Source organism: Nesoenas mayeri, assembly GCF_963082525.1.
Source record: "Nesoenas mayeri genome assembly, chromosome: 1".
Classification (NCBI taxonomy): domain Eukaryota; kingdom Metazoa; phylum Chordata; class Aves; order Columbiformes; family Columbidae; genus Nesoenas; species Nesoenas mayeri.
The window spans coordinates 171,022,224-171,045,909 of NC_137541.1; the positions used below are offsets into that span (position 1 = coordinate 171,022,224).

General features: G+C 38.1%; 2 protein-coding genes across 2 annotated transcripts; one reads left to right on the forward strand and one right to left on the reverse strand.

The window, feature by feature from the left end:
- Positions 1 to 1,612: 1,612 nt before the first annotated feature.
- BORA (BORA aurora kinase A activator) lies at positions 1,613 to 16,798 on the reverse strand (the record flags this gene model as incomplete). The annotated part of the gene is made up of 11 exons (XM_080363319.1): positions 16,036 to 16,798; positions 15,149 to 15,255; positions 11,507 to 11,552; positions 9,895 to 9,976; positions 9,170 to 9,235; positions 8,315 to 8,371; positions 6,984 to 7,201; positions 5,388 to 5,541; positions 3,814 to 4,397; positions 3,273 to 3,404; positions 1,613 to 1,798 (listed from the first exon to the last, which is right to left on the reverse strand). Exons 1-11 carry the CDS (start codon positions 16,189 to 16,191, stop codon positions 1,613 to 1,615), a joined length of 1,788 nt encoding a protein of 595 aa, XP_080219445.1. The 5' UTR covers positions 16,192 to 16,798.
- Positions 16,799 to 17,266: 468 nt separating this feature from the next.
- MZT1 (mitotic spindle organizing protein 1) lies at positions 17,267 to 23,452 on the forward strand. The gene is made up of 3 exons (XM_080364038.1): positions 17,267 to 17,361; positions 21,463 to 21,608; positions 23,138 to 23,452. The coding sequence occupies exons 1-3, from the start codon at positions 17,313 to 17,315 to the stop codon at positions 23,159 to 23,161; spliced, it is 219 nt and encodes a 72-aa protein (XP_080220164.1). The 5' UTR covers positions 17,267 to 17,312; the 3' UTR covers positions 23,162 to 23,452.
- The last annotated feature ends 234 nt before the right edge of the window (positions 23,453 to 23,686 follow it).

The following is a 23,686-nucleotide window of genomic DNA, read 5'->3' on the forward strand; positions in this document are numbered from 1 at the left end:
TTAATTATACATACACCAAATACTGCAGAAACAGACCACAGTTTGGACAACTATCATCTTGCACTTTACATTAACATTAGTACTATTTTTAGTTATCACACTTGCAAAAATTAATCTTTGAACAGTCCAGAAATCTGAAAGTCACCCTCTCAATTTATTATTGTTAAAGAGAATTATCATGAGAATCAGAGAAGATGCACAGTCATAACTAGCTTTTAAATCTCAGACAACTTGGGTCTTGCTTTTGAGCTACAAACCTTATCAACTAAAGCCAAGACCATTTTGAATGCCCTATTCAATAAATTTTTTTTTCCAGATGTCTAAATTCATTCTCTAACAAAATTAATCCCCTAGAAGTTACCAATTCAGTGCATTTCCAGCATTTAGTAGCGCACTGTTTAGAGATCATGAAACAGATAATTGAGGATGTTAGGTTCAATTACTGTCAATCAGATGTGTAACAGAAAGATTAAATTGTTATGAAGCAAAAATAATGTATGTCATGTTTCCTCATTAGAAATCTGAAGGTTTTTTTTATTATTATTATTTTTGCAATGTGAAAACTAAAACCAATAGTACATCCTTCTTAAGTACGTGGTAATGCTAACTGACTGATGAGTGGTTTTAAGAGTAAGAACTGCTTGTTTAGGGGGAAGAGATTCCGTTTTCCTAATAAGAGATTTCTGTCAAACCAAGGAAAAAAACTGATCAAAAAATTGCTAAAAGGCTTTTGCTGACACACAGGTTATTACTTAGAGAATGAAATTTGTCTTTTCAATTGTGGAAAAGCCCATAATTTCCATAAATGGAATGGAGTTTTCATTCAGCTGTTCACAAGGATAACTTAATTAAAAGTACTAACCTGGTATTAAAATCAAAGCACTCAATTTTAACAGTTTGCAGTCTACTATAAATCATACACGTATTCCAGGGACACATTTCTGGAACTCTCTAGTTTTCTTGTGAAAGTCACAGCTGAATTTCATCACTGATACTGACAGACACCCCAATCCTCCTTCCCCAGCCCTGTTCTCATCACACCCCCAGCAGTTCTCTTCTGGTCTTTGTTGGTACCAGTGCTAATTTTCCTGAAGCAGCATGATAAATCTGATCAGGGAAAAGCAATCCAAATCAAAACTAATGCTCCTTTCCTTTCTTTCCTCCCCCACAAAGAAATTTCCCTCATGCCTTTAGGAATTGTGTGTTAAAATGTAGGTGTGTTTGCAGTTCATTAGGTCCTATGCAAGTTGCTCTAGGTTTGCCCAGTCTTCCTAAAATATTCCTCTTGAAGTTATAGCCAAACTTTGAAAATAAGTCTCCTCATGGAATCCGCCCTCAGCACAGGAGGAACAGAATTCTGAAAAAGCACTATGGTTTCTTTGCACCAAGTTTAGCTGCCTTAATTTTCAAAAGAATCACTTAAGGATACCAATAAATTTGTTAATAAGAACTGAAAACCCCACATTATTTAAAAAGTCCCTTAATATGTAGCAGACAATTTATTGCATTTGCATTAAAAAAAAAAATCAAAATGGTATGTATAATCCAGGTAACTGAGGTCATATATGTAAACATTTATTAGACACCACAGCTGCAGTCCTCCATCAGACAACTACATACCATTTTTGTGAAATCCCTGAACTTGATTTTCATTTTTATGTTTCCAGGCAGAAATGTTGCAAGTTGCATTTTGACCAAATGCTGTACTACGTGTTTTTGCTTTTTGGAAACACGGTTGCTTCTCTGGAGATTTTGCTCTCAGCAACTGATTGTCCTTATGGTTTAAAACAGAACATTCCTAGGTGAATAAGGAAAAGTTAATTTTAAAACCATTTTCACAAAATTTCCCGAAAAGAAACAAGACCCAAACTTACTATCTGAGCATTTCAAATTACAATTAGGACCTTAGCCTCTCATCTCTCCCCTTCTGAAATGAAAAAGAAATACAATGTTGTCCCTGCACAGATCTTTGAAATGTGCTGTCAGCAAGAACATAGATGCTCTGAATGAGCCAGAGCAGATGCTTTCTGCGAGTTATGTCCGTGCTTTTTTCTTTCCATTTTCTGTGGGTTCTCCGTTGTGAGGGTTGCATGAAGTACTTCATGCCTCCACACTTAAATCATCATCCAAAATGCAAAATTTGGCTTAGTTGGGATCTAGCAATCAAAATCGAGTAGTGGGAAGAAACAGCTGCATGACACTGGTGAATCTCTAGGGCAGGTTTGATATTAGATAATTAACTCTGATGAAAACATTTGCATGTATAATCCACACCCAACAGGGCAACTGAGGCAAGACCTCGGAGTAGATGGGTATTTCTAGAAGTTAAAGAAAAAACATCCATCTATTCCACACTAATCTCAAATGAGCAGAGTTCAAACTTTGATGTCACCATCAGTCTGCTCTTCACCTTGGCACAGAGGCAGCTGTTAGCACGTCAGATACAGAAGTGAAGTCAGGGCTGAACAGGCTTCAGACTTTTTGTAATCCTGGTACTATTACTTGTCAGTAACTTCCCCCCTTCAAAGACCATAACACCAAGTAGTAGACTAGATAAACTACTACATTTATAAGATGGTAAGACCATAATTACTCAGTTAGACGAGATGATTTTTGCTCTCTCCTCCAAATAAACTAGGCTTTCTTCCCATTGTCTGGAAGAAGAAGAACTCCTTCCCATCACTCACAAGATAAGAGCTTGGGAGCCTTGCTAGATATGTATTGTCTTTTGCAGTTTTGTTGTTTTCTTTTTATGATGGGTCGTCAAAGGGCTTGTAACCAAAAGACTCTACCCAAGCAGAAAGTTCACCACCAAATCAGCATGCCAGGTACGGTCTAAGAAACGTGAGGCTAGTTTATGAAAAGAAGTGGTGGTCAATTTTTCCCCAAAAATATGCTTCTCTACAAGGACACATTTAAAAACTTAGCAAAGAAAAAAAGAGCAAGAACAACAGAAAAAAAAATAAAAGACAGACTACTTCAGGAGCCATGAGCAGCCCCTCACAGCCTTTCATGCAAGTATTTCAGTTTCCTCTCAAACTCCCTTTGCCTTTGTCATGGAACACATTGCTTTTGTTGCCAGCTTACAGTATTTGTCCTGCATTCATTCCTTGTTTTCAACGCAATACTTGAAATGATGCTACATAACATGCTCTCTATTATCACCTGACAGTCTCTCCCCTCAATCAGGCTCCCTGAAACTGAATAAAATAGGGCATGGATGCTTTAGATGAGAAGCCTATCATCAATTTGCATCACAATTTAACTCCTACCTTTGTTCTAAGAAGCTGAGATTTATTCTGGAACACGTTGGTATTCGCATCATTTTCTCGGCAACTGTTTTCAGCCCCCACGGTATCCATAATGCTGCTTCCACAAGTCTGTGTATTATAACCACTGTCCACCTGAAATCAAGAAGCAGGGCTTTAAAAATGTACTGCAATTTATCACAGGTCAACTCCTTAGATTCTCATACCTGATAGGACTTGCATTTGATTAAGAGAACTTAATCCAGCAAACCAGCTACCATCAGTTAATAACAAAAGCAAACTGTAAACAGGTCTCTCAGAATTAGTTTGGATTAACTTAAATGTGTTACTGTACATAGTAACACAAATCATTTATAATTGCTATGCTGACTCTACTGAGAGAGGAAAAAGGGGATGAGGGAGAAGGAATAAAAATCACAATACAACTTGCACGCCCCGTTCAGTAAAAAAACCCCAGGTAATTCCTCCCAGAATGGTATACATACTAAAAGTTCATATGTTGAGCTCAGTTTTACGAGAAGCATAAAGGGATTTTTATTTTTACCTGAATACTACTGTTGTCACAAGGAATTACGCTGCTCTCTGCAAGGGGTGACATGCACATACGGGAGTTTTCAATGCTGAAGGTAATCCCTGTCATAAAGCTGGTCATCGGTGTGTTGCTATTGCCAATTGTTTCTTTTATCCAAGTGTTTTCCTCTGACACTTCAGCTGCATCAGCCATATCTACAGTGTTATTTTCCTTTGAGCCTTCCATGTCCTGAAATGAGGACAACCTTTGACGACAAGCTTCCGAGTGATCTGATGCAATAGACACAGTTGCTACAACGAGGTGTGTACCATGTGCAAACGCTTCACTGTCTTGCTGACGTAAGTTTATTCCATTCTCTTCTGCTGGAGAAGCATTTTCCTTGTCTCCCTCATCCTCACCATGATTTTCAACTGCAATTGGTATTCTAATGACAGAAGTCTGATACTGGGCAGTTCCCCTACATGCTCCAAGTCTCATAGGAGAACAATTTTTAATAGGAGAACAACCATCTATATAAGGACTTCTTGTACTTGGAGGTGTCATTCTATTTGAGGACGACGGAATATCTGGAGAACAAAACGTAAGTTTTCTTTGGTCTGCTCACAGAAGGAACAAACAAACAAACAAGAACAAAGTTACTCTATCATATATCAGATGGAGTTAAAGTCATCATCCTCAAAACCTTACAGTTCTTCAAATAATCATAGCCAGCTATGTGGTATTTCACTGGGCATGGCCTCCCCCCTCCAAAGGGGAGTTTAAACTGCATGTAAACTATCACGGTAAAGGCAAGCTTTTATCCCATTTTTACCACCAAATTTGTTTCCTATGACATAATTTGTTGTATCCAGAGGCCTTGCATTTTCAAATGGCAATACCACACACTGTTCACAGGAAAAATATGTGATGGCTGGTTCTGCAGCTTTCTTCAGAAAAATTATTACACGTATTCTATAGGCATTTAAAAAAATCTGGGGTAGCAACAAAATATTGAAGGAAATCCAATTTATGCAATCTCCATATATAACAGTGCTGAAACACCACAAGGCTCATCAGAGCAGAGTCATGTCTAACTGTGGTGTTAAGTCCTTCCAGGCAATGGATGAAACACGAAATACTGACATTTTCTAGAGCAACAAGGACACAAGATGTTCATGACTTCTTCACTAGTCTGTTTTCTTTCAACTAATCTTGATGATCACATTATTTGAAAACTCAAGCTAAACAGCCTTTGTCCAATTAAAATGCTTCAGTTTAAATTAAACCAAAAGCATAGCCTTAGTTCAGGCATATGGCTTTAAAGCCCCTTCCTCACCCTAGATTAATCCTTTAAATTTATTTTCATTCTTATTAGGTCTCAATTCCTCTTCTATAACATTTTCCCTAGTTGATTTTTCACAAGCAGGTACAGTTCACTGTTCCACATCGTTAAGATATTTCACTCCTAAATAGCGTGTCATATAGGAGGAGACTGCTGGTTTGCCTAGCACAGGAACATGTCTCCGAACAAAAAGAAGTTCCAGTGTGAACACATCAGTTTTAATAATCAAAATACATAAATCAAGAAAATTAAAATTAAACCATACCTGACAGTGGTGTCTTTCTTATGTGAAAAGCAATTGGTGAAAATGTAGGAGAACCATTATGTGCAGGAGACCCCTCTGGAAACGTGGGACTGGTTATACTTCCCAGACTGTAAGTCCTTGCGCCTCCCCGAATAGGACTAGAAGAAAACTGACCCTTCAGTAAAAAAAGACAAACAAACAAAAAACCACAAACATGACATATTTTCATAATGTAAACTTTGGCTAATATGTATATATAAAAAGTGTTCTAATTAAAAAAAAAAGCTTAATATGGCAGCACTGAGAAAAATTAGTCCTGTACAACGGCACAATAACCATCTCTGTCATTAGTTCAGCTTAAATACACTGGTTGCAACTCTTCACTTGGACTTTAAGCCTCCACACAGGAAAAGAGCAATGGACTCACACTGTCATGTAATGCCAACTAAGACCATAATATCAATTATATTTAAGAACTATGAAAAGCCTAAACAGGGAATTTATGCTGTGTATAAAGTATTTAATCTCAGTTTCTTATTCATAACAATGCAGATGAAAGCCAGCCACTATTTATATTTTAATTGAATCCATATTACCTGAATTATTTAACTCAGCAGCAGACAAAATACTTTTCCTTAAGAAAAAGAAATAGTGGTTGTAATCTTGCTTAAGAGTATGGTACAAAAGGAAAAGTCACTTCAGGCAGTGTAATTATGTTGTAGGAATTCTCTACTGAGTTACCATAGCGAGGTAAAGCCACACTCTTGCTGGGTTACCTTTTTTCTATGCACCGTATCACCTAAACCAGTTTAGCTGTGCTATGTACACCAGGGAATAAGATTCATCTTGTTTAATTTAAAAAACAGACATTATGTTCTATGTTCTAATAAATATCTATTTATCTGAAATCTCTAGCTAAAGAAAAAAAACCAACCAAACAGCCCCCCCCAAAAAAGAAGAAAAACAACCACCACAAACATTTTTAACACTGCATTCAAAGATCCACAAGTCATTTCTTCCACCATGAGTTCATGAGGTATAAGGGAAATAATCATATCACCTGTTCACATCAAGTAGTATTTTAGACAGCAATTCATGGATTTAAACAGGCCTCTTTTTTTTGTATGCACATTTTGCTGAAAATGTATTCAAACCATTTTTTCATAAGTCTTGCATATGTATCAATTCCTACCTCCTTTCCATAACATAAAATTAGAGCATAATTCCTTCTATACCAGGGTTGTCAAACTCATTTTCACTGGGGGCCACATCAGCCTGGCAGTTGCCTTCAAAAGGCCAAATGTAATTTTAGGACTGTATAAATATAACTACTCCTCACCACCTGGTCTATATGAAAGAATAGCACCATAACATAATAATTTGATATAATAAAAAGTCAGTAACCTTTCTAGACTTTTTTTTTTCTGAATTTGGAATTTAAACAAAAACCCCCACCTTTGGTCTAATACCTACCCTCTCAAAAAGTAGTTGTAGCTTATTAAAAACATGATTGTTCATCTTGTGGGGTCTTAGAAGACACAATCAGTACAGCCTGCTTTAGGAACTCTTGTGCCAGCTAATTCGCATCCCATCCAGCCCCCAAAACAGGGTACTCACTGAACTAGATGTTTCTAGAGGACTTCTGCACCGGACTGGAGATATATCAATTGAACAAAGCACTCCAAGTGGTTGACTACCGCATGGACTAGGCAGAGAAGGGGACAAACACTCGGCCACACTTCCATTTTCTTCTAAAAACAGCTTTCTCCTGAGTGATGAAGAGCTCAGATTTTCCTGAGACTGATCTGCAAATTCATCAGTTCTAAAATATTCACCTAAAAATGGGGAGAAGTTGTTTCCAATAAGCATGCGAGAAATAAAAATATATTGTTTAGCATCTACTTACTGGCCTTCTCCCAAAAGTGTATTATTCTTCACATCTGAGTTGTGAAAAAGGGGTTATTATACTACCCAAGCAAAACCAGACCCTTTTTCAGGTCTCCCATATGCTTTGGTGGTCATTGTGATACACCTAACAGCAAACCAGATTCAACTTGAAGACAAGTCAAAGCAGTTAGCAGTTTACAGCAGCAAAACATACAGATGTTCACAAAGACCCATTAAAATACACTGACTTCACAGATTTCGTTTCTTGCTCTAACTGGCTATTTCTTGTACAAGGAATCGTTCATGAATTTACAAACTTTGCACTGCTGGAAGCGTTTTTTTAGATGAAACATGAAAACAATACATGCGGTTCTGTTTCACTGGTTTAATTTTGATGACCCTCAATCAGGGTTGTGAACTTCAGTACTGGGATAGGAGCAAGGAGCCAAAAACCTGAGCTGGCTATACCCACTATTCCCATATTTGAACTGTTAAGGACAGGCCTTTCCATCTGCCTTGCCTGAGAAACTGGCAACAACTGCTTAATAAAGCAGTTCCAATCAAACAGTTCATTTGGACTCTTGTCTCCTGCTCAGCAGCCATGGCTTTTTTTGCCAATACCCAACTTCTAGTCCCCCCGTGGCTTCAGTTAAATTAAAGGCTCAGAATCAGAGCTTTGCTTTATTCAATGCAAGGTTGGGCTCTAAGTCTCATGACCAGCAATCTGTAAGCCTAGCAGTTCTGCTAAGCTAAATAACTCCTTTATTTGGGACAGTCAGAGGGTGTCTTTTGCTGACTACCTTCTGTGCATTCAGGATTGTGAATCAATTTCCAATTGTCCTCCATATTCCTCCTCTTTTATCTTTATGTCTATGCTCAAATTGTATAATTTAAATCAGATGTTCCATGCAACATGCAGTAACTGTGGATTTAGAACACCTACTTGAAATATTCATAGATTAGGTTTTCAGTATTTCATAAGACAAAAAAATAGCAAACAATGCAAACACAAGTTTTCTATTTAGACATTCATAATTAAATTTATATAATACAAGACATACCTAGTATTTTCTCTAAATTAAAATCCACTGGCAAAGACAGTACTGTCTGACAAGCAGCTGCAATTAATAAAACCAACAAAATTAGCTTGCAGTGACCTTTTACTAAAACTATAGAAACAAAAATTTACTTTCAAATTGCATTGCAATTGAGCTATTTAAGTTAGAGTTGAAGTAAGGAAAGGTGTTAATTAAAGCTAGGATGCTGGCTTGGAAATACTACAGGCAGCACACTTGGGCCTAGAGATAAATAAAACCCAAAAACCAACCAAGCAACAACACAAACCACACACATACACACATGAACAAACCACACACACCAGAAACCAAAGAATGTAACATAAAAGCCTCCTGAGATGCATTCTTAAATAAGGGGAGAGATCTCTGAAGAAAGGAAGGATTAAAAAGGAAATGGAAGAAAGATCATCAAAATACCCTGGGGAAAAACACTACCAGTATTTATCTAAAATAAAATAGTTTCAAAGATCTCTTAAGACTTCTACTATTTATTTGGCAGAAAAAATAATCAAGATTCTATAACCTAACAGAATTCATTGTAGTTTACCCATAAACCTGAGGCTTATATTCACTTTTTAATCCAGAAAAAGTGCACACATTGATTCAGTTGGAAAAAACACAGTCTACAGTCTACAGAGGACTTCTGTTTTTACCTCTGAAAATAATATGAAAGAGTATAATAGAATTAAATTACTCGGATAAATTGATATTAAAATTAGCGGTACCTTATAAAAATGTTTCTACAGAAATATTAACAAAAAATTTTCCCCTTTGAAATTAAAAAATGGGTTACTTCACTACAGAGAAAGCCTGTGATTTCAGACAGTGCCTGTTACCCACCATTGCTCTTCCCAGGCTGCAAAGCTAGCTGTCTTCCAATTGGAGAAATAGTATTTAGATCTATGGCTGTAAAACAGACAGAACGTGAATTCAAGCATGTGTTGCATATAGAATTTTAAAATCTAGCAGCAGTAAGAATATTTAATGCAACTAAACAAAATTTTTGCATCAAAGTTTAGAACAGATTAGAAAGGAGTACTGAAGAATCGTTACCATTATAGCTGATTAAGAGAATTTCATCACCTTTCTATTAAAAAAAAAAAAAGCTTACTGATGGGGCATCACCTTTGCCCAGATCTTTGTCTCCCGCGGCCTCATCTACATTACACAGATTTAAAACAAACGCAGTTCATGCTTAGCCAAACAGGCTGCGTTCAAGTGAAGCACATTTCCAGAAGATCACACAGTCGGGACTTGAAGGCACAGGAATCCACCACTCCACCCTTTTCACACAGCTACCGAACATATCAGGCCATTTTCTTTTACCGCTGACTCACTTTGCCAGGTCTAGGATTGTGACTTACATTCTTTGTCCAAGCAGCAGTGATTTTACAATTGAAAATTAAAAAACACGCTTTCCAGAAGCTGCATCCCTTGATAAAACATGAACAGTTTAGCCTCTTCTAAATCTTGCACAAATTCCCAAACACTTATTCAAGAATTTTCTACTTAATAACTTCTCCAAAAGCTAGATAATTTTGGGCAGACACACAAAAGCAACTTACATTTGGTTGAGTTAAGCAGAGAAACTTGCTTGCCTTGATGCTCAGTCCAAGGAGAAGGAACTATGAGTCTCTTTGTGAAAAACTAGAGTACAATAGAAAGAAACCACCTAAGCATTTTTAAAAATTGGAGACTCTCAGATTTAGATTAGTACCCTGAACAAGAAAAATTTAAGTCATACCTTTTGCTACTCACAGATCAATATTTTAAGAATTTTAACTCTTCCTTCCCTCAAACCTATAGTCATCCCTTATACCCAAAACATATTTCATTATTTCAGGCCCAGAGAGGTTAAAGAAAAACAATTTGATTTGAAGATCACCCCGTGTTCTTTATGACACATACCACCTCAGATCTTTCCATTCTAAAGAGTGAAAATTGTACAGCAGTTTCATTAACACTAATTACTCATTTAAAAAATGGAATTGTCTCTACCATACTCATGCACAGTAGTTTAATGTAACTCTTTTCAAATTTCAGTTTGTTAAATTTGTGTATTTTAACAACTGAGCTGTTTCACAGAAATGCTGAATAGCCACTGCAGTAACATTAAAAGAAGTGGACAACCAAGGCTTTTTGCGATATTATTAGTGTATTTGGATAAACCAGTTACTGGGGAAACACATATGAGTATGGGCACTTCAGTCTTTTTCTCTGAACCAGAAACTGTATCTGCTGTCACAGCTACACTCAAGAACAGCCTGATACTGAGGAGGTGAACACTATTACATAGCTTCAAGAAGTACACGGCAAATCCTGTTCTCACAATAAAAGCAAGACTCAAAGCAAATGAAAAAAACCTCAGCCTGAAACACCCAACTATTATAGGAATAATTTTATCAGAGACGTGGTTTCAAGCTGTTCCGCTGCATAATCCATTAGCTTATGCCTCACAAAGAAGAAATATCCTTTTTAATGCAGATTTAGAACAGATTATCTTAGCTGCAGGTCAGCTACATGGAATCATAAAACATATATTTTGTTTATAGAGACAGAAACTGATAACAGCATGATACAATATAGAAAGGCCAATAACACTAAGGAAGACTTGCCTATCAGATCCTTTAATTTGTTTTCTTAAATTGAAATTCCATTGAAGATTTCTATAGTGGAGATTTGAAACACTTTTCCTTCTCTGCTAGATAAATGGATAGTAAAAAATAAAATGAAAAAAATGGATAGAAAGAATTACAAGATACTGGAAGAAAGTCTTGCCTCCAACTAAGCAGACTTTGGAAGAAACAAACAAACAAATCACCCAAATTCTGCTATATTTTTAACAGAAACTAAGCTATCTACCACTAACATTTATGGTAAAACTCAAAATAATCATTATTTTTAATCTTAAATTAACTATTTATAAGAGTTATCTTACAGCTCCATTCCCACTAGCCAAGCCACATGCTATTTTGACCTACAGTTGTGTGAAAGAAGATAGGAAGAAAAAGATCATGCGGATTCCAACTACAACCGTAAGGGATGAGGACAAAGAATTACTTTATTACAGACCTGTAAAACATAATAGGCTTCTGGGGTTTTGAAATCCTATAATAGATATGGATGGTTTCTGTAGGTATGTAGCTAAAACAAATCAATACTTGAAAGTTTTATTACCTCCTCAATGGCTTTTTGCCTTCTGTCTTCCATCTCCTTATCAATTCTAAGTAACAAATGAAAAACAACTCAATTATCAAAGCCGTCACATAATTGGATTAAAAAAAAAGAGTCAAGTCCAACCGTGTAATCTTTTAATCTTTTACAGATGATTAAGAGAAACACTATAAATGAAATTGCACTAAACCCTAAATCTTTTGACGTTTTTACTGTTATGTGCAATAATCTCATACTACACATTTAGAAATATAAGTGCACTTCTCAGTTACTTCAGTGCCTTTGAGAAAGATCTGTTCCATTATAAGTACAGATTTGCAAATCTTCTATTTACTCCTTGTACCAGCAAGCATTTTTGTCTGAACAAAAACTCAGTCACAATTGACTTTCAAAAATAATCCATTTAGTTATGTTGAATTTGTCACACAAATAGGTTTTACTATAAAAATCGCCATGAGATTAGGCTTACAAAGAATCTCACCACAAAAATCAAGCAGAATAAAACACTGAGCTGTAAGGAACAAAAGGGCAACGAAAGATATTCATAGAATATTTGCATGTTCAAATTCCTGACACAGCCCTCTTTCCCAGAACATGGTTCTCCCTTTTACACAGCTACTCTGTCATATTTTCTTCAGTTCAGGATACAATACCATATTTCAGTTTGAATAAATTAACACATTCCTTTATGCAGCTTTTAACCTATTTTTTTTTTTTTAAATTGTAGTTACTTTAACCATCTTCAAATGATGTTTTAAATAACCTTGAATTCTCACTTTTAGTTATTTCTATGTAGTTTATAAACTCCAAAAGCTTTACAATTAATATTCATAATTGTCTTAGCCGAATCACATCATACTTTCACGCATTCTTAGCATACCTGAATTACCCTTGAATAATTTTATAAATCAGTCAGATAACAGATATAATTAGCTACACAAACACACGTAGATGTTCCTATACATACAGTAACTTTCCCTCACAGCCCTTTCTTTGATGGTGATCAGGCTTTGAATAGATGGGAAACACCTGGACATGCCATCTTCAACTTTGTCTGCCTAAATGACAGTTCTATGAAGACACTCACACAATATTCAGTTATTGCACCAAAAACCAGCATATAATCATCATATATTCATACATAGTGGATCAAGAGTAATAAGCATCTCGTATAAGCCAGATTCCAAAGGAGAACCAGGGAACTGGCTGTCACAGAAAGTCCTACTTAGTGCAGAAGAGGTTTTTTCTTTAGTGAAGTCTATGGATGAGACTGTTGTGTTAGCAAAATGCAGCTCTGCTCAATTATGGACAGACTTCTTGTTTTTCATTAACACAGTCTGACAGAAAGAAGTTCTAATCATTTTATAAGCAGTGCAATAAACACACACACATACATGGTGCCCAGTTTATGGAAAGACTAATACTGCACAAAACTAAGTCTACACGTGATACACACTTAGACTTTGCAAAGTGCTCATGAGCTTTTGCACAATGCTGCTACCCAAGTGTTTTCACTACATCATGGATAATTAACAGTTTGAAATATTTATATACCAAATTTCTTATGCTTATTGGTCTTTGCAACTAACTGAGAAAATTACTTGTTAACAAGCATTATTAAAATGGAGTATATAGTATGTGTAACACTATACATGGGCTTCAAAAACTCAACTCACTTATCAGGATCTTTTAACGATAAGAGCTGCATTTATGACACTTTAGATTCTATAAAGCAGTATTTTAAAATGTATATTAAAATCAGTTGCCATACAAAATCTTATATACATGCACATATATTTACATACATTTAACCACGTACAGTTTGCAGCCACAGGAAGTAACCACCTTAGTCTGTACTACACTGAAACACGCAAGCATGGAGACAGCAAATCTACACATAGACAAACTATCCACTTTCAAGTCATAGCAGATGATTTAAAAAAATAAATCACAGTGGGTATGAAACAGTGGGAGACTGAAAGGACCCACTAAGACAACCCACATTTATATCTGTAGGTCATGCCAGTGATCATCATTGGAACGGTTACAAAAGTCATTTAAATTAAAGCTAGTCTGTGTCTGTCCTCATAGGCTTCCAGAAACAATGTAATCAAGTCCGTTAAACATATGGCTTAAAGCTTTGTAACACATCAAAAACATTAAGAGTCTGAAACCTGCTGGTTGCTAGAGGAAGGCCAGGAAACAACAAGATGTTAAAAATATTATCAACAGTAAGACACAGTAATTCACAGATACAGCTGAGAACTGTTATTTTTTGTCTTACATCTCTGCTGTAGCAATAAATTAATATTCCTTCTTATACTTCTTCCTGTTCAAAAAGAGGTGCCGGTACAGTCAGACAGTAAGAACAAGAGGTCTAATTCACAATATTGGGAGGCCTCTTGTCCTTAACCAGCCCTTTATCCATGTTTCATTTCACTAACTGGACTTGAAAGCTCCATAGGCATAAACAGGATGGAGGACTGTTTTGTTATTCTATTACTACGATGCTTCAAGACACAAAGTGCAATTCTTTGTGCAAGTTCACATCTGAGAAATGTAGGGGAGTGTTTACAGGATTCACCACTTGCGGCCTTCCCTCAACCACCTTCACCTGGCACATTGCTCTGTATTCAAAAATTGTCTGCCCCTCAAGGTGAGCTATGAATACCAAGCCTGTTCTACTTATTTGTTTTCCCCATGGAAGTTATTTTCAGAGAAAGGAAAAAGATCAAGATCCCAAAATTATTTTAAGTAACTAGCAATCTCCTTCTCCTCAAAGACAGCAAGCTTACTGGTCTTCCCTCCTTCCCATTAAGTCCTTTCAAAACAAGGACTGGCTTTCACAGAGTGGTTGTGGTTGGAAGGGACCTCTGGAGATCATCTAGTCCAACCCACCTGCTAAAGCAGGTTCACCCAGAGCAGATCGTACAGGAATGTGTCCAGGTGGGTTTTCAATGTCTCCAGAGAACAAGACTCCACAGCCTTTCTGGGCAGCCTGTTCCAGTGCTTTGGAACCCTCAAAGTAGAGAAGTTTTTCCTCACATTCTGATGGAACCTCCTGTGCTTCAGTCTGTGCCCATTAGCCCCACTGGGCACCACTGAAAAGAGTCCGGTCTCATCCTCTTGACACCCACCCTTGAGATATTTATAAACATTGATGAGATCCCCTCTCAGCCTTCTCTTCTCCAGGCTGAACAGACCCAGCTCTCTCAGTCACTCCTCAATAAACTTCCTAGGCAGCTTTCCCAGCTCTACCCTTCTGCTGGAGTCCCAAAGACCAAAGAAGCTTACAGTTCATTGGTCTCAGTATGGAACACTCCAGGAAGATTGTGTTGCAACCAGGAGCAGGAGAGGCAGCTTGGTAACGATCATTGGCAAGGCATTTTCTTGCTTCCACTGACTGCTTTTATCTGGCTGTCTTCCACACTGCCGTCAGTGGATCAGCAGTTCTTAACATTAACAAAGAGCGACTCGGTGGCAGGCTCACCTAAGTACTGTACCCACATCAGGGACACATAAAAAGCTACATTAAAAGATTTGAATAAGAAATCTTTAATGTGGTGTTGGGATGTCAATAAAGCAAAAGAAGTGTGTTCTAGTATTCAAGGTAAGTTAACTGAATAAAAACAGATGTTAAGTTACCTGGCATGACTCAAATACATTGCTTGGCGTCGAACATCTTCTGAGTCAATTTCCACAGGATTTATTAGAGCCAGCTGATCAATAGACCATCTAAATTTTCCTGGCGTCTAAAAAAAATAAATGGACATCTTAATGCTTGCTAGTCTAAAAAGATAAAAATGAAACCACAGGACAAATCTCAATGGAACAACACAATCATAACTTTCATATAGTTTCTGTCAAAAACAATCAAAAGAGTTTAAGTGATATACTTAAAAAAAAAAAAGTAAGTCAATCAGTCTTCTTTCTCCTGATAGCAGTATTACCATGATTTACAAGATAATATAAAGTGGGAGCTAATATTTACGAACGCAGGTGTCAACTTCTCCTCAGTTTCTGAGGACAGATCTACTAAAGATATAGAACTTTGGATAAAATATAATAGCTTCTACATTTCTATAATCAAAATTATGGCTCCATAAAAACCCCGTGTCTGTATCTAACCCAAGTTATCAAAATAATAGCGCAGCCTTCCTTTCATCTCACATTTCAAGAAGACTTAGGAGTCGCCAGCCCATACGCATCACCTGAAGTCTCACTTATAATGCCAAGTACAGTTCCCATCAAAACCCAATTCAGAAATAATGGAGCTTTACCCCTTTAATTTAACAGTCAATTACAGAATACTGTTCAAATATCTATTTGAAAAACAGAAGTACAATTAACTTCTATTTGCAGCCCGCTTAGCATGTAAGTATGAGCTGGCTTTGTTTCAGAAGAAACAGCAAGTGCCACCAAAATTATTTGGCTTAGTATATAAAGTATGCTAAACAAAATGCACTTTTTAATGCAATTCAAAACATTAACACTACATCTGTATAGTTACACAACTGAAGACTAGATCTTACAGATGAGGACTTTGTTGATTTAAAGACTGAAGGACTGGAGACAATCTGCTCCTGAAGAGTATAATAATCACTGGGACTTTCAAAAGGATTCAGGAATGTGACTCGTCCTGGAGTTTCTGGTGTTATCTGCATTTTAGCTTCTTTTGTATCACCCATAACACTGAGCTATACCTAGAAAAGAGAGAAGGAGAGGAAACAGAGCGGGGGGGAAAAAAGGAAATTATAATTTCAACTTTTTAGAGTCACCTTGAAGCTTTCGGGAGTAGACGATACATCATTCTTAAGGAGCCAGAAACATTTAAAAGACTAAGAAAAAGCAAGTTAGTTTTGGCTTGAAGCTACTGATACGTGTAGCTAACAAACAGAATCTATGAAAAGCAGATAAAAAAGGCCACTAAAAAGGCAATTTAAAAACAAAAAAGAAACAAAACACAACAAACAAGAAAAAACTAGCAGAAGAAACAAAACGGCGATGAAGCCAAATTGGTTCCTGGGGGACAGCTCACATCCCCAACGTGAGTGCTCAGAAATACAGCGGTGTTACTGGACGGTGGGTACCAAAGGGACGATCGTCCCGGGTGCCCCCAGCCCCGCATTACCCACCAGCTCAGCAGCTAGCCCCGAGGGAACCGCAGGGCCGGCAGCCGCAGAAGGTTCTGGTCGGAGGCTGCTGACGCCGGGGCCGGGAAGCGGCCGGCCGGCCACTGGGTAACAACGGCCTCGGCCACGTCCTGCTTCGCTCGGGCGCTAAAATTGCACCCCCGCCCCCATAAATCAAAGCCGCCCCGGGAGGCGCCACCGCTCCCTCCCGCAACGGACGCGGGGAGAGGGGCCGGCAGGGCTGCTGTTCCCCCCTCAGGCCGTGCCCCGGAGACGGCGAGCTCCGGGGAAATGCCCCCGCTCAGCCCCCACGCACAGCCCCGTGTCACCGAGCCACTCGCCCCGCGCAGCAGGTACCTGCCGCTGCGCCCGCTCGCACCAGATCACGACTCCCGCCTCCGCCGCGCCGGGCGGCTCTTTAACTAACCACGCCCTCTCCCAGGCTCTGCCCAATCACGACGCGCAGTCTTCACCGCCAGGCCAATGGAAGGAGCGGCCGGTCTCGAACGCGCCAATCGCCGGGGGAGCCGCTACACAAATTCGAAAGAAAGCCCGCCCTCCGCCTGCTTGCCGCTGGGGATTCGAACGATGTCGGTCCGAGGGAGGGAAGGGGGGGAAACGGTGGAGGAGACTCGTTCCGGTTCCGGGTGGGAGGTGAGAGACGGTGCCGGGTCGCCATGGCGAGCAACGCCGCCAGCCTCAACGCGGTGCGGGAGACCATGGACGGTGCGTGACACTGCGGGTGCTTGGGGCGGGGGGGCTTCCAGGGGGGGCTTAATTAGCTCTTAATTAGCACCGACACCTCTCCTGTGAAGGGGCTTACGGTTTGTAGTTGCTGGAGCATGTAGCGCGTTGCGATTTCTCGTTACTTAGTATTGTATATAATGTCTGAAACGCTTCAAATAAGCGTGTAGTGCTGGTGTCTTTCAGGCTCCTGAGATCTCTGTTGGCTGGTTGTTATAATTAGCTGTTAAACATTTAATTCAGAATAACTTTTTAAAAAAAAATTACAAAAATACACCCATCCATATATATATCTATATACCTTTGCTCTTCTTTGTCGTTATTTGAAATGGTTATTGCAAGTTAATATTGTATTACATTGTATTATTGTAGAGTCTTGCATCTGGTCAGGGACAACCCCAGGTTCCAGTATAAGTTGGGGAACGACGTGTTGGAGAGCAGTGTAGGGGAAAGGGACCTGGGGGTCCTGGTGGACAGCGGGATGACCATGAGCCAGCACTGTGCCCTTGTGGCCAGGAAGGCCAGTGGCATCCTGGGGTGTATTACAAGAGGGGTGGTTAGTAGGTCGAGAGAGGTCCTCCTTCCCCTCTACTCTGCCCTGGTGAGACCACATCTGGAATATTGTGTCCGGTTCTGGGCCCCTCAGTTCCAGAAGGACAGGGAACTGCTGGAGAGGGTCCAGCGTAGGGCAACAAAGATGATTAAGGGAGTGGAGCACCTCCCTTATGAGGAAAGGCTGAGAGTGCTAGGTCCTTTTAGCTTGGAGGAGACTGAGGGGCAACCTCATTAATGTTTATAAATATATAAATGGTGAGTGTCATGAGGATGGAGACAGGCTCTTCTTGGTGACAGCCAATGGTAAGACAAGGGATAACAGGTGCAAACTGGAACACAAGAGGTTCCACTTAAATTTGAGAAGAACCTTCTTCTCAGTGAGGGTAACAGAGCACTGGAACAGGCTGCCCAGGGGGGTTGTAGAGTCTCCTTCTCTGCAGACATTCAAAACCCGCCTGGACACATTCCTGTGTAACCTCATTGAAGTGTTCCTCCTCCGGCAGGGGGATTGAACTAGATGATCTTTTGAGGTCCTTTTCAATCTCTAACATTCTGTGATTATGGCTCTGTGCATCTCAGATTTAAACTGGAGGTGAAGGAAGTGCAACGGGAGGGAAAGGAAGGACCAGCCCTGTGATCATGTAAGTGGCAGCACCAGAACTGATCTTAACCCAAATATCTTGTACCTGAACTGATCTTAACCCCAGTATCTTGTTCTGGTGGACTGCTGATGTTGGAAAATCAAAGTAATTTACTTAAAAAAAAATAGTGAAAAAGTTTTGAGAGTGGCAGTTGGTGTTACAAAATTAGAGTAGTTTCTGATAGAAAAAAAATGCAGCTCTTTTGGAATAGGCGGTGTGAGAGAAGTGGCGCTGGGAGGAGTTATAAATATTCCAGAGATCTATAAGCTGTGAGAAATATGAGTGGGGTGAATAAAGGTCAGGAGTTCACTTTCTCTTCCAGCCTGACTGTGAAGAACCAAAGCTGGTATGTTCAGGAGGTGTTTCTGAGCAACGTGTAGTGTAAAACTCTGGAGATCCACGGAATGGCTAGAGCAGAAGCTCATACGGATTTCAGGCAGAATGAGAAGTTGCCTGAGCGTTGTTAAATATGAGGACTTGCTCTGGAAATGCCTTAATGAGGGACTAGAGATGAGAGAGAGTGTCCAGGGGGGTTATTGCTTTGTGTCTGTTATTTTCTCGTGATCTTCCCTTGTATTATAGTTATGGCTACTGTCACACAAGGATTCTTTAGCAGAGACTTTCTTGAGTTGAACTGAGAGTAAAAATTAGTGTTTTCAGCTGCTGATCTACCCACTGTGACGTGCTGCTGGAGGTAAGGCAGAACTAGCGGGATTGTTATGGCTGCTCAGATGCTTCAAGAGAATAAGACTATTCTGTGCAGATGGAGAGAGATTTGTTGGGAAGGACAGTAATTCGAAGTTCTTGTAACTGTACTTGACAGCTACTCCCTCTCCACTTCTGCAAGAGTGTTTTAGATGGGAAGGATGATATGCAGATTTAAAGACAAAGGAAGGCTTTTGAGAAGTGCTATAGACAAACTGACTTCCAATATAGGAGCCCAGGCCTCCTGTATATCTGCATATATTTTATTTAGGATAGACATTCATAATTTAATTTATTTCTGAGGTCAGGTGTTTTTAGAATAAAACAATTTTCCTTTAACTTAAAAATACACTTGATCTTTAAAGATTTACTTAAAGAGAGTCTTAGAAATAATGAAATTTTGTTGTTGGTTTTATTTTGGTTTTTGGTTTTGGTTTGCTTGGTTTTTCTGTTCAAAATAAAATTAATCTTTTGAAATTTCCATTATAAAAGTGAAGTAACTGAACATGTGAAGCACTGTGATAGCTGTATCCATGTAATTAGGTTTTTCTTGATGAAGGTCCATCAGTATGAGTAGAAAAAAATATTTGTAGGATAATTTTTTTTAGACCTTTTTAGATAGAACCTGTGTTGTGTCTTAACTTACTGCATAAGAAATAGGCACCAGTTGGAAGTTAGTGGGTTGATATTAAAAATGTGGTTTATATTTTTAGTAGTTTGAAAAAGTAAAATCCTTAACCTAGAATGTCAGATATTAATATTTAGCAGCTGTCCTGTGCAGAATTGTTGTTAAGAGCTCAGACTTTTTGTGGAGAAACTATGGCACCTCTCTACCAAAGATGCTGCCTCTATACCTAAAGATATTTTCAATTAGAAACTAATGACCACATGCTGATATAGGGAATTGGAATTTGTCTTTAGTTAGATTTATTGTTCTACCTTTGAATATGTCACTTGCTTAGGAATTTTTATTATTAAATGGTTAAAAAAAGTAAGAATTGTTTATTTCAGGGAAGCTGTCCGTCTGTCTTAGTTCTGTAGCTTTTCATGTTCACTGGCATTTTATTGCAAGCGTGTTGATTTGTTGTTGCTTTATTTGGCTGTTGACGATGCTTTCGTGCAGACAGGGTGGGCATTTGGAAAGGCTTTTGCTTTCAAGCCAGTGGGACCAGAAAGCCTCATTGTGGAGAAGGAAGCTTGTCTTGTGGATCTTAGCCATGGCTTTAGTCACACAAACTGCTTTAGTGTCTTAAACTGTGCATGTTCTTAATGTCTCAGTCTGGCTAAGTGTGACTCTGAGAGTATGGCTCTGGTAAACCAAAGCAGAATATTTTCATAACTGTCAAGTGGACAGTTGTCACTTGCCATATTGGCTTTACATGGTAAGAAAGATCTAGTTTGGGGGAGTTTTGATTGCAGAAACATTGTGAAGAACATCTGTTCAAAATCAACCTGTATTGCTGGAGGCTTAACATCAGGATGGAGATCACTGTAGTAACCAGAAATAAAATCTCAGTGGATTGTTCTGTTAGATATACAACAAACTGTTTAAAGGAATCAAAGAAGAGGGGCCTTCCAGGGACAGTTTGGAAGGAGACAGAGAGGGATCTTTGTTTCTGCACAAAGCTTAATGGAATCTCCTATGAAAGGTTTCATACTGGTGTTTGGCACTGCCCTTGATTCAGGTCACGTAAAAATCACATAGTTTATCCTTGAGCGAGTGTTAGTGTTAGACCTGAAACGAGGTTTAATTATGGGAGGAGGTGGCTAGAAAACTCCTGAAATTCTCTGTAAAAGCTTTAAGAATGTTCTTCCAGTCAATTTTAGTACAACTTTGTTAGTATTTGGAGTTCAAAAGCATGGATTATTCTTATAGCCAACCTTTTGCATGATTGGCAAGCCTGTTAATTATTGAATTCTTCACTTATTTTTTTATTTTTTCAAACCTCGTTATCCAGTATTAAGTCTGCTGAATCAGAAAAGCATGGTATTTTTGTTAGAAGTTGTGATGGAAAGCTGAACGTGAATGTTGTTGTTGAGGTTCAGGCTGCAAGAGCCTTCTACAACTGTCATATTCACACACTCTGCTTTAGAAATTAACTGTTGATGAATATCATGTTCAATCATTGAAATTTCTTAGTCTGTAGGGACTAAAGTGCCTTCATTTTTTTTTCTGTTGCAGTTCTGTTTGAAATTTCAAGAATATTAAACACTGGCTTGGATATGGAGACGTTGTCTATTTGTGTGCGGCTTTGTGAACAAGGGATAAATCCAGAAGCATTATCATCTGTTATTAAAGAACTACGTAAGGCTACAGAAGCTCTAAAGGTAAGGCTTTTGCCTAAAATGCTTATAAATTTGTTTTTGTCAGATGTATTTTCAACTTGCTATAATTCAGTTTGAAAATTGTACTTTAAGATACGAATCATTTTTAAACCAAGGAAATTAATGTTACATAGAAAAGACAGCGAATAAAACTGAATGGGACATGAAGCAAAAAATGGTATGAATAAAATATTTTCAGAAATAATTCACTCTTTTGAAGGACAAACATACAAAACCATACCACCAATTTATTCTGAGCATTTGTAGGCACCATTTGCCCCCTTATCTGCATCATACCACGAATAAATTGCTACTTTCTACTTTATGCTATATCACTTCATTTCTGCAACCTCAGGCCTAGTAGTATGCAGCGGTACTTCTAAACAGGTACCTGCAGCTTGCTAATGTAATCTTCATATATTGCTTTTACCACATTAACCTGTGCTTTGAATCTCTCCAAAGACAAACAAGGTGTGTGTGTGTATATATATATAACACTTTTAATACTTCAGCATTTAACTCTTTAACTAATAGAGAGGGTAACTATGGTTTAAAAAAAAAAAAAAATCTTCACTTGCCTTTTAAAGGATTTTAATTATTTACTGTCTACCTAAACATCATCATTTATCTTCCACTGTATCTTATATTTGTTTATTTCTGGGGGGTGGAGGAGAAGCCTCTATCTAGCCTGCCTATCTGTGTTCTGGAAGACTGCATTCTGATTATTAGAAAATTCAGCTTACAGATTTTTGACTAGATGGGTGCTAATCATGGATATTTTCTGCCAGTTTTCTTTTTTTTTTTTACTTAATTTTTAGCTTAACATTTTTCTGTACTCATGCATATTTTATATTTGTGTACATGCTTAAATGTGTGCATACATTTACGGTTAACTGTGTATATAAGTGACTGAGAGTTGTTTTACTTCTTCCTTTGCTTTTACTGTTTTATCATTCCTGTTGCTATCCTTTGCCTGTTTGTCCTGTAACTGGCTTAAAAATCTAACAATGTCAGTCTCCAACAACTGTACTTTGTTGGCTGGGTTGAGTTATTCAGTAATAAAAATACTTCCTGATGACCGTGATCACATAATTGGCAGTATGATTTATGCAGTTATGCTTAGTGTCATTCTTTTAAGTTTCGTATCAATAACTTATTTGTATGAGTGGGAATAAAACATACTGTAAATTGTATAAAGAAGTAAACTCCAAAGGAAAAATATGTGCATTTGAGCACTTCTCAAAAGCATTAGGGTAAAATGTGCAGTATACAAGCTGCTCAGATACAGGATATACAGTATAACACAAGCAGACATTAATGGTTATGGTAATAAAGGCTAATGGCAGTTGACAGTATTCTTTAAAAAACAGAAGTATTTATTAGAGAACAACACTACATATCTTATTTTCATAAGTAGTTTATTTTTAGATTTAAGTTCTCTAGGTAAATTAGTAAAGTAGTTACAAGAAGAGATTACATCTGTATGATGTCTACTTTTGGTGACCTGAAGTAAATATTTTTTCTGTTTCTAGGCTGCTGAAAATATGACAGGCTGACATGGGAGGAGATTTCTGCATGAGAAGAATGCCAAGTTAAAATTAAGAGAGACTTTGAAGATTGCCACTGTTCAGGAAAAAAAGTGAAATGAGTGTGTGTGCAAAGGTTTCAGAACATTTCTGTGATCTTTTTGAAAAGGATGATGCATAGAATAGCTTTGAAAAGTTTTTTAATAAGTTCACCGATAATCTTATTACTTGGTATTTTTGTGAACTATTCATGAATATAGTGCAATTGTTCTTTGGCATCTGGTATTTTTTAAACCATGGCAGGTACTGCGCACTTACTGAAATTACTAGTGTGTAGCAACGAATATTGTTACAATGAGCATAACTTGTTAATGCGTCCTTTAGAACTGCTAGTATATTCTGGTTTTTATCTCTTGCTTTGAAAAACTACGTGTACCATTTTAGTTTTGCTTTATGGACCAGGTAGGAATGAAACCCATCCTGACTTTATTTTAATTACAGTGAGCACAGTGACTTAAGTTTCAATCTGAAAGTAAGAAATAAAGCACTTTTGAT

Bases quoted from the DNA above. Each gene is read 5' to 3' on its own strand.
- MZT1 (XM_080364038.1), top strand. From the start codon at position 17,313: ATGGCGAGCAACGCCGCCAGCCTCAACGCGGTGCGGGAGACCATGGAC. The intron at 17,362-21,462 runs GTGCGTGACACT...TTTCTGTTGCAG, and splicing joins GGTGCGGGAGACCATGGACG to TTCTGTTTGAAATTTCAAGA. The intron at 21,609-23,137 runs GTAAGGCTTTTG...TTCTGTTTCTAG, and splicing joins AGGCTACAGAAGCTCTAAAG to GCTGCTGAAAATATGACAGG.